Genomic DNA, 15,930 nt, shown 5'->3' on the forward strand with positions numbered 1-15,930 from the left:
GTAAAAATACTCCACTACATGTAAAGCCCTGCATTCAAAACTGTATTATCTACAAATTATCAGCAAAATATACTTAAGTATCTAAAGTAATGTTTTGCATAATCAAATATATACTAGAAATATGGTTGGTGTCTGTCTGTGTTATTTGCGTGTCTTATGATGTTTTTGGATAATTATTACTGTTGCATCAATTTGAATTTGTGTGTTTAACTACTTTATTGGGTAGTTTAATTTCCAGCAATGCATCAAATTATATGAAATCATCATATGTTTATAGTGTTGCTGTCCTGTCGCTACCTTTTGTGTCAGTGACAACGCATTTACCAGTGGATTTTTGGACAGTTTATGTAGCTTAAAAAGCAGAGAAAACAAATCACCAAACTTGGAAATGTATGATTTTCACTGGACAGGAAGGTATGAGAAATAGTAATAAGTGAAGTAAGTAATTACTAAAGCTGTCAGACAAATGTAGTGGAGTAAAAATTGCAGTATTTGCCACTGAGATGAAGTGAAATAGATGCAAAATGTTGCATAAAATGGAAATACTCGAGCAAGGTACAATTACTTTAAATTTGTAGTACTTGAATACTACAAAAACGTGCACTGAGTTACATTCTACCACAGATCAGAAGTCAAAGCCTCATCTGTACTCACAATTGAATTGCGCCATCATTTGGTCAAACCGCACTCACGACCGTAAAATGAAGGCGTCAACAGGTGACGGTCTGTATGCGGTGTACTGCGCCTGCGCAGTCAGAGGAAACGCCTCATGTTTTCATTTTGATAAGACTTTATGAGCGCAGTGAGATCTGATTGGACGGCTGTGGAAAAGGGAAGTAAAAGTATGTTTTCGTTATTTTCCAGCGGACAGCAAAGAAAACGCGGCTCGTTCGTGGACGCAGTGAGACATTAAACTTCAGAGTGAGGCTTGTCAGCACAGTGTAGTGTGTGTAGGAGGACAGAAATGTGAAGATTTGACTCGTCCACATGAACCGTGTACAGTAATCGAAGAAGGTCGCACGAGCTTCCTGGTCTGCTGGTGCGCGAGAGGGAAACAAAGTCCGCGTGCCGCTCACACAGATCGGACACCGCTGCAGACAGACAGGCAGACAGACAGACAGACAGGCAGACATGGATCACACTCCTTCACAGGAGACACACCAAAACAAGGTAAAAAATCTTCTCCTGAGAGTGAGGAGCTGCAGACTTTACTGACGGATGTCTGGACTGTACTGATGGATCGACAGTCACGTGACCTGTCTGCCCCCCCCCCCCTCTCTGCTCTGACCTGATAGATAAAACCTTTATTTTCAATCAGCTAAATCATTCACACAGGCTCAGGACAGCAGCATTAACTGTAGTTATCTCATCATAAATATGCAGTGGTGGAATAGCTACTCAAGAACTGCACTGAAGTACAAATTTGAGGATTTGTACTTTACTTTCTCTTTTCTTTTCATGCCTCTTTCTGCTTCTACTGCCCTGCACCAGCATGGAAATACTGTGCTTTTCACTCAGCTTTAGTTACTGTGCAGACGAAGATCCTTTGCACAAAACTTATCAAGTGTCAATGTAAAATATGATGTTTTGTGATATATTTAGTTATTACATTTTTTATGAATTTAAGTAAATTGGAGGAGAAGAAGGAGAGAAATGGATCATTCCTACTATTCGGTGACATTTAACCATGGTAACTTTACATTAAAAAAAAATTAAAAATTTCATGATTTTATCATTTTATCTGAAGGAGGGCTTGTTAAATTATAAGAAAAAATATATTGGTCAAACTCAGGATATCATATTGTAATGATTTTTGATCAAATTCACAGCACAAGACATGGGCCAAATGTCCACCCTGTTACAGGACATTCTTATCTCTGTTAGTAAGTGTTTTGAAAGGACAGTTATTTACAATTTACATTTCCTAAGAGTTGAAATGTCCCTTACTTTGCCCTTCAAATGTATTTTTAAAAAAGTATTAATAAACATGCATTATCTTGAAAAGAGACATGTTCTATATTAAGGCACAATGTGATTTCAACACATTTCTTTAAGAATAAAAAGCAATTTCGATGAAACTTGGCCCCATTTGAGAGAAAAGTGTTATTTTCTAACCTAACATTCATTTATAATGTAACTTTTGTGCCTACAAAACATCAAAATTATGTAATATTGGTATATAATTAATAAAGAAATATATTTCCATTTCCACACACTGTGCTTTCCCTCTCTCTCGTCTTTTTTTTCTTTTTTTTTTTTTGTCTAACGAAGTTTTATGAACTGTCTGAAGCCCACCACCTCCGATTTTATGGGGAATATTGAAGTTGACTAACAAAAATTTTTTTTGAAATTGTTTTTGAAATTGATAGATTATGTTTTGCATTAGAAATAGAAACTCTACAGTTAAGAAATGCGATTAAACAGAAATGTCTGTCAGTTTAAGGTAATAATAAGGGCATTAAATCAGCGATTGATTAATAATTGGTGCCTTAAATCAGCACATGCAACCTTTTTGAACTCTGTCTGTAAATATGCAACAGAACAGATCTCACAGAATATATTAAGATATGACCACAAGAGATTAAAAGGTGTAATTTTAAGGTCACTCCTGGGTATCACACACACAGACACATGATAAAAATACAACCATGATGAGTTGGTCCTGTTTCCTTACGAGCACCAAACACGTTTATTGTCAAGAAACTCAGTCATAATAATACATTTTATTTTACTACAATTTCGTTCACAAGAGACTGCAAAATGAAAGTGCGAGTGAGTGTGCGACTATTTTTGGAAACATCATATGACTCTCCTCCTCTCTGCTGTTGTTTTCCATGTGTGTGTGGTTCAGGAAGACGTTTCTCTCCCGATACTCCCAGTTGCAAATTAGATTTCCTGGTTTCCATTTCTTGGTTGAGTACTATATTTAAGACTCCATTGTTCAGTTTGAAGTACTTGTGAGCTACTGAGCACTAAAAATATCTAAATTTCCCAAAGAAATGTGCATCAACAATTAGAGCTGCAATGATTAATTGATAATCGATTAATCGGTTTGAGCAATTTTGTTAAGAAAAAAATTTCAGCTTCTTAAATCTGAATATTTTCTTGGCTTTTACTCCTCTGTGACAGTAAACTGAATATGTATAGATCATACTGTATATATATAAAACATTTGAAGACATCATCTTAGCCTTTGGGAAGATTGCTGGAATTTTTCATTGTTTTCTGACATTTTATAGACCAGACAGCGACTCGATTAATCGAGAAAATAATCAATTGATTTATCAACAATGAAAACAATTGTTAGTTGCAACCCTATCAAAAATGTTTGTGCATTATTATTGTGTATTTTATTTGAGGCTGCAACTAGCATTCATTTTTTTCATTAGTGATTCATTATTATTTTGAGGAATCTATTATTCATTTAGTCAATAATATGTCAGATCACTTTAGTGTCACATGAGTAGTTTATCATCAAAATACTTGCCAGTTATTTGTCTAATCAGCTAATTGTTTCAGCTCTAATAATATCACACACCACCTGTAGAGTCATACAATAATAACTGTGATTGACATGGTACTTGTCCTCAGGGCTCCGTGTCGCGGCACAGGGAACACAGTGAAGAGTCTGCAGACAAGAGACCCACTGACAGCTCTACGTCTCCCACTCAGGTACATCCTGCTGTCAGATGTTGTGTCTCAAAATGACTTTTTTTGGACCGTGCGATTGATCTGCTGTCTTTTTAAAGTACCACAGTGTGAAAAATTGGTTTAAACCCATGTTGATTCAGGATGAGAAGAGGCCGATCAGACGAGTGCGAAGTCCCTCCAGACCGAGGGCGTGGATATCCAACTCTTACAAACCGAAGTTTGGAGGGCGGTTCTACAGACCTCGGTAAGATTGACAGCATGAGAAGGTGTTCTCTTTCTACGTAATGGCAACAACTGATCTGTTTAGTTACCTTCCAAATACTGATGATGAGGTCTAGGATGATTCTGGCTGCTCTGAAATCTTTTTTTTTTTTTCTCAAATGATGCATTTTTCCCAGGGATGATCACCACCCATTCTACAAGCCTGGCTTTGTCCACCATAAGTACCACTACTTCCAACCCCGGGCTTACTTCCACAAGAGAGATCACTTCCACCCGAAACTTCATCACATTGCGCTGAACGAGAGGGATCGAGAGAAGGAGAAGGAGCGGTACGAGCAGAGAGAGAGTGCTGATGGGAGTTCACCTCCAAAACAAAACAGTAAGTTCATGTCTGCAGCAAAAGTCAGTGAAAACAATGACTATGTTTACATGCACACTAATTTCCCACCATTTTGATAAAAGTCATATAAACTGCATACTCAGTTTGGATATTCTTAATTAGGCCTTAATCAGAATGTAGCATTTTCCGTATTATTCAGGTTTTTGGAGCGTTCTTTGAACGTGTACAGCAGATACATTAAATGCGTCTCAGCTGTGGTTTTTACTGCAGTTTGCAACACACAGCCAAACTGCCTGTTTCCGGGCAGCTCTGTGGATCGTGAACAAACAAACAAACTATCCAACAGTTTGTAAGGCAGGATTAGACACGCCTGCACAAAAGAAAAGCCTGGTTGAAGGAGAAACACACCTACTTTTAAATATTATGAAAGATTTGAATAGGTTTTTTGTAAGATGTTTACAAATTTTGCAATGCCAGGGTGGTTGAAAGAATGAAAGAGAGCGGCTGTGTTTGTTCGTTCCAACATGCCCATCGCCAGTGGAAAACAGCTCCAGCTACACAGCACACACAATAATACACATAACATTACACACAATGGGCCCTGAGCAAGAACATTTTGGTATTTCATCTTAAGTTTCTCTTATTTTTTTTGCACAAAGAGCTCATATGAGCATGCCACGTTATGTCACGTTCAGCAGATGCTCGTAATTTCAGGTAGCTGTGTTCATGATCTGCCTGTGCATATTTGTGTGCACGTGCATAAGACATGTAAATTAGTATTAACACCCCAATAATACCATATAAGGCTACGCTGCTTGCCCCATATGTCAGGAAGTGTTCATTCATGAAAATGGCAGTCAAAGAATAAAAATAATTTTATGAATTGTAGTTTGAGATCCTGCTTTCAGAGATTCATGAAGGAAAATCTGTCATAAGTGCTGTTAATGTTGTTTTAACCTGAGAGTTTGACTGTCGCTGATATGAAGAAGAAATGCCTCAGTATGAAAATGACTTCACACAAAAAAAGCAGGAAGTTTCCATTAGGGAAATAGTGGACAGAAGAAATGAGGATGTTCCCCTGAGCAGCAACGTCATGCAGTCATATTATAATTTGAAATGTAGTCAAACAAGATAATGTCAACATTATTTTTAAGTGTAATTTATTTTTCAAACTCAAAATGTCCCCAGACTGATGAAATACATCGTCATTAGTAAAAAAACTTTTGTTTGGATAACTGCACATGACTCCTGTGACAGGCCTGGACAACTTGTAAATCGTGTTCGTATCTAAAGAAAAGTCAAAATAAAGGGTTCTTCAGAAATTTTTCCAGGAAGAACCCTTATTTTCTAAGTGTGTACTGTATGAAACTCTGAGTAGCAGGGAGTTTATTTTAAACTTTACCAGACAAATCAAGCAATTGGCTTCTTTTACAGAAACAAAACCAGCTTCCTGTGATTCGTAGAAAGATGATCGTTGAGCCATTCTGTCCTGGAGAAGATTTCTACAGTACTCACCACTGTATCCTGTGTGATAAGTCGGGTCGGTCCTCTCGGCAGAGTGGTGTAATAAACCTTGTTATTTGTTTAACTATAAAGGTGCTGGAAAGCTGCCATGTTACATCTTTAATGATCCTAGATTGGAACTTTGGACCCTATTAAATTCACTCAAACGATAGTCAGTCTTTTCTTTTAGTGCCCCAAATTATCGGAATGATCTTCAACACACTAGAAATCAATACTCTACTAACCTATGGATGATTTAAAACCATAACCTCAGATGTCCCTGTTTCAATCTGAAGCTACTCTAATGGATTTTATGATATTTCATCTGTGATTTCTGTCCTGTTTATATTTAACTTGTCTGTACTGTAACTCAGCATCATTGTAAATGCAGGCACCTTCAACGATTCTTCGAGTTTAAAGGGTAACTTCTCTATTTTCCAAACTAGACTGTATTTTCTCATGTTTTTTTGTCTAAGTGACTGAATTGAACATCCATTCTTGAAACTGATTGAGTATCGAGGGCAAAAGCTGCAGCCGGTAGAAGCCAAACAAAACTACATCATCCTCCCTCCAGGAAACTGTGCACCATAAAGAAAGTCCACTGAAAGTCTCAGACTGTTATTATAATTGTCTGACAAAAATATAAGGACTTGCTAAAAAGATAGACCTTTTTAAAGACGTGTTTTGTTTTCCATAATGTTGTCAGACGCTTACAGTAAAAATCTAAAGAAGCACTTTTAATGGATTTTCTTTGACGGTGCACAGTGACCCAGAGGGATTACGTTATATCTTAGTTTTGCTTCTGCTGGCTGCAGCGCTCCTCCTCAATACTGGACCAATTTCAAAAACCATTGTCCCCACTGGTGACTCAGACAAACACACACAGGAAAATAGTGTCCAGGCTAAGAAGAAGATTTAAGAAGATTTGAAATTAAATGAAACACAAGCCCCCAAATATCCTGATTGAATAAACGCCTTAACAGAAGAACACATTCGTCCTCTCTCACAGATGTGGCGGTTTGATGCAATAACAGAAGTTTTATTTAAAGTATAATAAAGTTTTATACAACACCACAAACCAGGGGCTTTCATAGAGTCAAATGAATAAATTACCCTCTGACACAGTCCCAACAAAAATCAAACTCGGCTTTAACTGACTTATATAACACCTTTTAAACACGCATGCCACCCAAAGTGCTTCTCTTAACAAAATTAAACAACACAGACAAGAAACAGATAAAAACAATGAATAAAACTTTTGCAAGAATAAAAATTACAGTTTAGAAAAACACAACACAAATTAAAAGCCAGATAAAAAAAGATAGGTCTCTATAAAATCATAATTAACAAAATGTTCATGTTATTGTTGCCACCTCCTGTGTGTATGAGCATATGTAAACATCCTGTACAAGCTGTACATGATCTTCATGCACTTTTTTAAAATGTCCATTGGGTGGCAGTATGAGCAAGCAGAGCCACACACACACACACACACACATGCATGTTTTCATGAGCACTTTGCATTACAAATATTTGGTGGGCATTTGCTCATCGTGGTATCTGGTGGTTGATAGGTAGTCACACTCTGGTAGCAACAAACCAGTGTTACATAATGCTGATCACTAAGAAGCTTTACTGAAATCAATACATGGATTATGTCAACGCTCTTAAATGTGGTACACAGTATACACCTCAGTATGTGTCATATAATCTGTGTAGTTTAGTTCCAGGTAGATTTATTATTAGATCCTGGAGAATTACCTCATCATTAGTCAGTGGGAAGAGGCTGGAAGTAAACAGGAGGGTTTTAAAATTTGTTACGATCGTGTTTCCTTGGTTTTAACACTAACTGAAGTCCGTGTTTTTGTTGATCTTTTCCTGGTAGAAACTGGTTTGTTGCCGTGCTGTTTTTAACGACTGAGCTGTTGGTACTGTATGTTTTTATCTTCTCTTGCACTCAGGCACTGTATGTGTGCGCACACTGCAGCACTGTGGAGGTGTGTGTTTGTGTATGTGTGAGTGTGGAACAGGTTTTTTGTGTGCCTGAGTGATGGTGCGATGATGGTGACTCATCGCTGATTTGTGTGTGTATATGAGAGTGAGAGAGGCAGAGAAGAAGAGAGGAAGAGACGAGCCAGCAGTATATAATGAGCCATAACAAAAACTATTGCTTCACGTACTGCAGTACAACACAACAAGGACAAATGCACAAATATCAGCACATTCTCCTTAAACATATATCGATTTTGGACGATGATACTTGTTGAAACGGGAGGCTGAAGAGAAAACAAGAATGATTAGGAAGCTTTAAACATCAGTGGTGATGCTTATAGAGGCTGTAGGTACCTATAGAGATGGTAAACAGAACAAGAAGGCCCTCTAACATGTAAAAAATCTCTCGTGTTGTTGTGTTGACCGTGTGTTTTGTCTGTTTTCCAGCTACTAGAACTTTCTTACCAAGGTCCACCTCCAGCAGAGACAAGGACATGCAGTTCATCGTAAGTTCACAAGCAGAAAGCCTGCTCAGCTTTTCCCCTTCTGGTTTTCTATCCTGTTATGCAAAGTGGAAAAATATCACCAAATCCTTAAAAATGACCTAATATTGTTCCAAATATCGACGTAACGTAGGGCAGCACAGTCTGAATGTTGTTATTATGATATCATGTATAAGAGTTTTTCACAATTTTATCCTGATTAGTAAATACAAACATTTGAAGATGAAAGTGATCGGGAGGGAATTACAGTTTCCGCCATGTGCAATATACAACTTTAAACATGGTAACATTAAAGGGATAGTTTGTATTGTATTACTTACAGTAGATGGCGGTCGACACGCCCCCAGTTTGGAGAAACAGAGAGGAGTATCAGCATGGAAGCTAAGCAATGTACTGCTGTGGACAGGGTCAGCAACAAAATGTATTTTAGGTACCTAAAAAAAATTGTGTACTCCATATATAGAATATTTTCATTGCTTTACCTTGATATCAGACAGCCTTTGCCAATGAAAAAAAAAATATTATATAAGATATTATCACTATCTTAAAATCAGCCAGACTTCTTAAGCAAAATCAGTAATTTTTGGCCAACCTACACTGGTTACTTTGGCAACTTTGATGAATCCAAACTAATCCAAACCGTCGTTATATAAGCCAAATATCAGTCACTCCAAACTGACCAGACTCCATGGGCATCTGTGTTTTTTAAAAGGAAGACTGGATTCACCAAAGTCGCACAACAACACGAACAAACTAATAAATTGAGGCTGCTGCAGACCAGCAAGTCGAGGTAAAATTACTGATTTCGCCAATGGGGTGTAGTGGCTTCAGAGAGAGCAATATTTGGCTTATATAACTGCAGTGGTAAAAAAAATATTAAACTGATGTTGAATTTTTTATTTTTTTTTTTTTTGGTGGACCATTTTTTAAGTGCCTAAATTTCATTATGCTGCTGACCCTGTCCACAGCAGTACGTTTCTTAACTTCCTACATCAGTACTGCTGCTATTTCTACAAACTGGGGGCGTGTTGACCTCCATCTACTGTAGGTAATACACTATATATGGATAAGTACACCATACAACTCCACTTCAAATAATCTGAACTATTCCTTTGATATATTTCCAAACTATTGATTTGATGTCGGGCAGGCAACGTTTTCATCGTGATATGACTTATAAGAGCTTTTGATTAGCGAATATAAACATGAAGATGAAAGTGGCTGGAATGAAAATCCGTTTTCTGTCATGTGCATTATACAACCTGATTAAACATGGTCGCAATGAGGCCTGCAACAAATGAACATTTTCACAGATTTATGTTGCCTTATCTATCTGTTTATACATTCTGCACTTTGTTTTGTTTCTTCATTAGTCATGAGCTCATAGCAGAGAAGGACTTAGCTATAATGCGAACGGTCCAGGTGCTGCAGAAAAAAAGCTGAAATCAAATGATCGCATAAATTTCTTGGCTGACCTAAACACAACAAGGAGCAGAGCAGCACATGATGAATCACCGCCGGTCACTGCTGCAGTGAAGTGAAAGAGAAGAGAGGAGGAGGAATCAAAGAATGACTTTCAGATTTTCACCGTTCTAATCAGTGTTGTGTTAATAAATGTGGCCAAAGCTGTTGATAACATGAGATTTTTAATAATGGCTCAAGGTAAAATCTGTGTGATTTACAGCTCTGTTAATATGAGGACTAGTACAAGGTAACAACTAAATCTTCTTAGCATGGTAATTATTAATTTTTCACTTTAATATTGTCTTTTACAACAGTAACATTGACTAATGTTAAACTCTTAGGTGTGATTTATTAGGTTGAAAATTACTGTCCTAGTTTTTAATGTTTTTCAAATTATCGAGATTTATCAAAGCATTTCCACAATTAAGACACTATAAACTGTAATCAGGAAAACTAATTTTCTCATGTGCAGCACTTATCTTTTTTGGTGCTGTTTTGTAATAGGATCCTTTATGTGTTGCTTTGTAGATTAATAGTAAATAAGAACAATTTTTGGGTTGCTAGCTCTTAAATTAATGTCGATGGCTAATTAGGAAATAAAGATTTTCTAGCATATTAAACTGCAAACTTATTTGAAGGTTACTTAGTAAAAATGAGAATCGTTGCGTTTTGTTACCTTAGAATGAGCTCTTTATATTTACAGAGGGCTTAAGTCCTCTTCCATGAAGGCAGCCATGTTTCTACAGAAGTCCAGAATGGACAAACCAAACACTGCCTCTAGATACGGCCTTTTGTGCTTTGTGTGAGTTTGGTCGGAAGGGGAGGGTGAGGTGAGCCATATTCAGTTGGTTGCAATCTACAACCTCACTGCTCACACTGCTCCTTTAAGTTAAAGTAGCTAACTTAATAAACAGTTATGCAAATTGGTGAAATTACACTTTCTGAAAGAAATCTTGCTGTTTTAATTTTTCCCCTGTCTGCCAGAAAGCTTCCAAGGCTAACCTCTTCCAAGAGCCTTATTTAAACATCCAGCAGACACACAGCAACAGTGTCATTCACTAGAGTTGTGGGTCTGACCAGCTGATGATTGTAACCCCAATATTGATTCTCCTTTTACTCTGTTTTTGGTCTCCACCAACTCCTGAGTGTAGTATCTGTCTCTTCAGCTGCTAAATGCTCAACTATATTCAGCAGCTAAACCTTACTATGTTTTTTGATGAAAGCTGCTGGAAACAAGCAAACAAAGACCTTAAAGATGGAGCTGCGTGGAACCACGTTTGGGTGGTAATTCCTCCATGTGATTCCTTACAAATTACATGCACACATTTTATCCATAAAAATACCAATTACAGCAGCTTTAAAGGTCTGGTGTGTCAGATTAGAGGATTTATTGGCAGAATATGGCAGAAATTGAATATAATATTAATTGGTATGTTTTCATTAGTGTATAATTACATATAAATAAGAATAATTGAGTTGTTCTTAGTTTAGAAAGAGCTGTTTATACCTGCAGAAGATGTGGGTCCTTTTCCGTGGAGGCAGCCATGTTGCGCCGCCATGTTCCTACAGGAGCTCAGAATGGGCCTTTTGCCTTTTTTACAGGTCCTGAAGTGTCTGTAGGTTACATGCTTGGAAGAGGTACCTGTGGCGAAGGGTTATCAGTTGGCTGAAACCTACAACCTCACTGCTAATTCCTACACACTGGTCCTTCAATAAATTTTGTTTTTGCCATTGAATACATGTGCAGCCAGAATAAAATCTGAAATAATAATTCACTTGCCTCGGTGTTACAAGTTGACACGTGAAACTTCACTCCAGTCATCTTCTGGTCATTAGCAGCTCAGTCATCATCAGTGTTTGCACCCGTGTTTTTGGCCAACTGTCTAATTACTACAGTCCAACTCATTTTTTTTTTCTCTTTTGCAGGTTTGTCAGAGCGACAGGAATCAAAGCAGGGAGCGAGATCACAGAGGGAGCAAAAGCAAAGAAAGAGAACGAAGCAGAGACGGGGAGCTCCCTTCAACTGTGAGCCAGACGGTGGCACGAGACAGAGCCATCCAGCAGAAGAGGAGAGAGATAGACGAGGTAGACGAGTGTCATTACACAAACACACTCACACCTTGGGAGAAGGGTTGGTAATAAACAGACGGAGGAGGAGGAGAGATAAGAGACGCTGGGATTACAGGAAGAGTGACAGAGGAAAGATCTTGGAAAGCGCTGGGAGACATGAGACAAGAAGAAAAGATTTGTCTTCTGTAGACTAAACATTAATTTTGAAATGCGGAGCCTGAGGCAACTTGAGTGTCATTATTGTCTGCACTTCTCAGAGGCTGACAAAGACGGTTTTATTCATCGTTTGACTTGACTGATGGTGTTATTTTTATTAGTTTTATAATTGAGCAAAAAGTCAAAGTGAGGCTGTTTATCCTGGCTCACCTGTATCACAGGAGGCTCCGACACGTGCTTTAATGCTGTCTTCAATGTGACAGACGTCACATGAGGCTCTGCTCATCGGCTGTGTGTTTGTGTGTGTGTGTGTGTGTGTGTTTCCACCCACTTGACAGAAAAGATGGCCTCTTGCTTTTCATATCTCCATGGTTGCAGGATTATAGAAGCATTGCAAGAAAAGCAGTCTAGCAACAGGTAGCTGATGCAAAAATGTCCACAAAACTCTCTATATACAGGCTCACACACACCATGGGCTTCAAGCAGCAATATTTTTTTATTGATTTTCTCCTATATCTTCACTTAATTAAAGAAAAAATAAGAATAGTCAACTCCAGATGCACTCATCACTCTTTAACCATCCAAATCTGCTCTTACTGTACCTATATGTGCTGAATGATGAATCCCTCTTGACCATAAATTGGAGGCACATGGCTGTTTGTTATTAGCATAGGTAACGCCCCCTAAAACACTACATAAGAGCAGGTGCTGTGCCATGTGCAAACACTCTGGCACATGCTTAAGAATTGGAGAGATGCCCCCAAAAAAGCAGATATTCTGCAGAAGTGAAATCGACATAATGTTAAAGCTACTACAAGGAGTTTTTAACTGGTTATGAAACCCTCTCAATTATATATTTTGACCTAATTTGACCTACATAAGCACAAGAGACCGTCTGTGAGAAGACTGGCTATTTCTATATAGTTATTCTTAACGCCTGAAGAAAAATCAGATGAAATGAGTGTTTACATTTTCACATGCACAGTTACAGTGAGAAGCTTGTCGGCCAATTAAAAAGACGGAGCAGATTTTTATTTGGATAATTTTATTTTTTATGTTATATTTTGTGGTTGTTACCTTGGAAACACTACCGCTTTTGTCCACAGGGGCCTCTAAAATCAACAAAATACAAAAGTTCCTTGTAGTAGTGTTACATAAAGTAAAAGTAATCATGATTTTCCAGAGCATCAATACTGGAATCAGAGTCCAGTTTTGCAAACACCTGTGAAGCCATCAGAACAGATCCATTACCTGCAATTATCTCAAAATTAAATCTGTAGTCCTTAATGTGAGTCCTGCGACCTGACCTGTCCTCTGCTCCCGCAGCTGTTGATGGACAATGTCGACGTTGTATTTTTCACATTTTGGTATTCTCTATTTTAGCTATCAGCTAGCTTACATCACCATCAGATCAATCAGTGACGCCCCATTGTTTGGCAGGATGTGGGGTCAAAGGTTGTGTTGTAGGCTTTCACACTTCAGACCCTGGTGGCTGATTCGACTTACTAGTGGATTTAAATAACAAAAATACTGCATGCTAATTTCCATGTCTGATTTCTTTAGGGAAAAAAAAAACATATTGTATGTTATGTTATAAGTCTCACCCACCTGCCTGTGCCCGTAACCTGAATTTATATAAATACATTTTTTTCCTGCGAGTTACCTGGTGTGTACTCTAACTGGTGTTATAGAAAATATGTGATGCTTTAAATGGCGTGTCAGCAGAGGGATGCACAGTCACTGCAGTGAGTGAGTGAATGAGTTAAATAAAAAACTTGGAGTTAATTAATTCAGTTTTAATTTGTTTGATCAAGGCTTTGATGGCAAAGGCAATTAACAGCTTTTTCCTCTTTTTTTTTTACCTACTGCTCAGAGCTTAAAGGAAAAGATTTATTTTTAAACGTTTATTTTAAATATTTAATGAACCATATTATTTATTAATGTATTTATGTATGTGTTGTGTCAGTTCCTGGTTTCATTAAACATCTTCAAATTACTTATTTTGTCTGACCAACAGTCTAAAACCCTTAAACCATTAAATTTAACATGATGTAAAATAGATACAATTTGTGAAGCAGGAAATAGATGTGGAAAGACCTGTAAAATATGACTCCTTTTAAATTTCTGCCGTGTGAACACGTACTTGGTGTGTACAGACAAGTCTGATTGTTTGTACTGGTCCAGATGTTCTGTAATCACTCCAGACAGTAAACCTAGGGGAAATTCTAAATATCTTAATTTTTTATTTAAATATTTAAATTATAATTAAAATAATTACAGTACATAATAAATAATAATAATTATACATCCATATAATTATAATTATAATTAAACCACTCCTAAAATTTTGGAACAAAATAAGAAGAAATCTGGGATAAGAACAAAAATAAGAGGAAGTTTGTTTGTTCACATAGCCCTTCCTGCATGAGGCCAAATGCTTGTTAACAGTTTGCACATGAGCGTTTTTCCGCGGATTATTAATCCATTCAGTGGTAATTGGAGACGCATGACAAGACTTCTCACTCATTTGGTGCGCTCTCTTTTGTTCCCTCCAGCACTCCCATTGTCTCTTCTATTTGTCTGTGTCCCCCTGCTCCTTCTCGCTCGGCTCTCTTGGAGGATTTGCCCTAAAACCAAGGTTATGTGTGTCCCACAGGTGTACTATCAAGAATGTGAAGTGTTTGGCCTTGTGGCAAAGATGCTGATAGCCAAGGATCAGTCCCTGGAGGGTCCCATCCAGTCCTCGCTGCAGGAGAACCTCAGGGACATTGGCAAGCGCTGCGTGGAGGCCATGGAGAAATTTATAGAGGACTATGACTCCAGGGAGCTGTCTCACTGATCAGCCACTCACTCAACAGGCCTGTCTTTCTAGCATTGCTCCCGCTGGTAAACCTGTTGGATAATTTTATCCCAGGTGACTGAATGCTGCTTCTCTGTTTGTTTTTGTATTTTCCAGTAGAAGTAATATAAGCTTGTACATTCTCGTCTGCTGCGTGGAAAGAGTCCCGTCTGTGCTCGGCGTTAACCGAGTAACGCTGGTGAACAATGAAAGGGAAACTTTGGTTGTGATTCAATGCTGCTTTTCAATTTTGATAATTTTATGTTGATGTTAAAAAAATACACTGGTTATATTGCTTAAACAGACAGAAACAGTTTGTATTATTTGAAGTGGGGTTGTATGAGGCACTTCCATAGTCAGTTTCTTACTTACAGTAGATGGCGGTGCCCCGAGTTTGTAGAAGCTGCACGAGCACTGGTGTACGAAGCTAAGCAATGAAATGCTGGGCAATTTAAGTGTATATTTACAACAGTTTCAGCTGGTTACCTTGCTGTCAGGCAACCTTTTCTGTCAGGAAACTGCTGTTATATAAGCCAAATACTGCTCTTTCTCATTCAACCAGACTCCATTGGTGAAATCACTAATTTTACATTGCAGAACATGGGAGTTGCTAGTCTACAGCTGCCTTGATCAATAAATTTGTTTGACTTTGGTAAATCTGAACTAATGTTTTAAAATACCAAAGTCACAAAATAACAGAAACAAACTAAGAAATCGAAGCAGCAGCACAACAGCAACTCCTGTGTTCTGCAAGGTAAAATTACTAATTTTGTCAATGGAGCCCGGTTAATGTAGAGCATTGGCTTATAGAACAGTGGTTTCCTGATGGAAAAGACTGACGGCAAGATTAAGTGGTGGAAATATTCTATACATAGTGTACACGTATACTGATATTGATTCTTTTTTTAGATGGGCTTTTTTAAAGTGGCTAAAATATGTTTTTCTGCTGACCCTGTCCACAGCAGTTCATTGCTTAGTTCCTGTCTGCTTCCCCCAGCGTCTGCTGTATGTAATACACCGACTATTGCTAATTACCTCAAACAACTCCACTTCAAATAATCAGAATTATCCATTTAAAGTGCCTTTGTGAAGACGCCAAAAATGTATTTTGATATTGGAATACTGTGCTTAATTTATAATCACTTGCTCTTTAATAATTTAATGTTGTTTATAGCATATTAAACATGGTT

The 15,930-nt window shown here is 37.8% G+C and overlaps 1 protein-coding gene across 1 annotated transcript; it reads left to right on the top strand.

The window, feature by feature from the left end:
• Positions 1–795: 795 nt before the first annotated feature.
• On the top strand, positions 796–14,920 carry LOC146325060 (uncharacterized). Its single transcript, XM_084720831.1, has 7 exons — positions 796–1,170; positions 3,592–3,672; positions 3,792–3,895; positions 4,050–4,252; positions 8,156–8,214; positions 11,602–11,760; positions 14,558–14,920. Exons 1-7 carry the CDS (start codon positions 1,132–1,134, stop codon positions 14,738–14,740), a joined length of 828 nt encoding a protein of 275 aa, XP_084576957.1. The 5' UTR covers positions 796–1,131; the 3' UTR covers positions 14,741–14,920.
• The last annotated feature ends 1,010 nt before the right edge of the window (positions 14,921–15,930 follow it).

This window comes from Lutjanus erythropterus, chromosome 6, assembly GCF_056507025.1.
Source record: "Lutjanus erythropterus isolate fLutEry1 chromosome 6, fLutEry1.hap2, whole genome shotgun sequence".
NCBI lineage: Eukaryota > Metazoa > Chordata > Actinopteri > Lutjaniformes > Lutjanidae > Lutjanus > Lutjanus erythropterus.

Coding starts and splice junctions, on each gene's coding strand:
- LOC146325060 (XM_084720831.1), top strand. CDS start 1,132: ATGGATCACACTCCTTCACAGGAGACACACCAAAACAAG. Junction 4,253..8,155: donor TTCACCTCCAAAACAAAACA/GTAAGTTCATGT, acceptor TCTGTTTTCCAG/CTACTAGAACTTTCTTACCA. Junction 11,761..14,557: donor AGAGGAGAGAGATAGACGAG/GTAGACGAGTGT, acceptor TGTGTCCCACAG/GTGTACTATCAAGAATGTGA.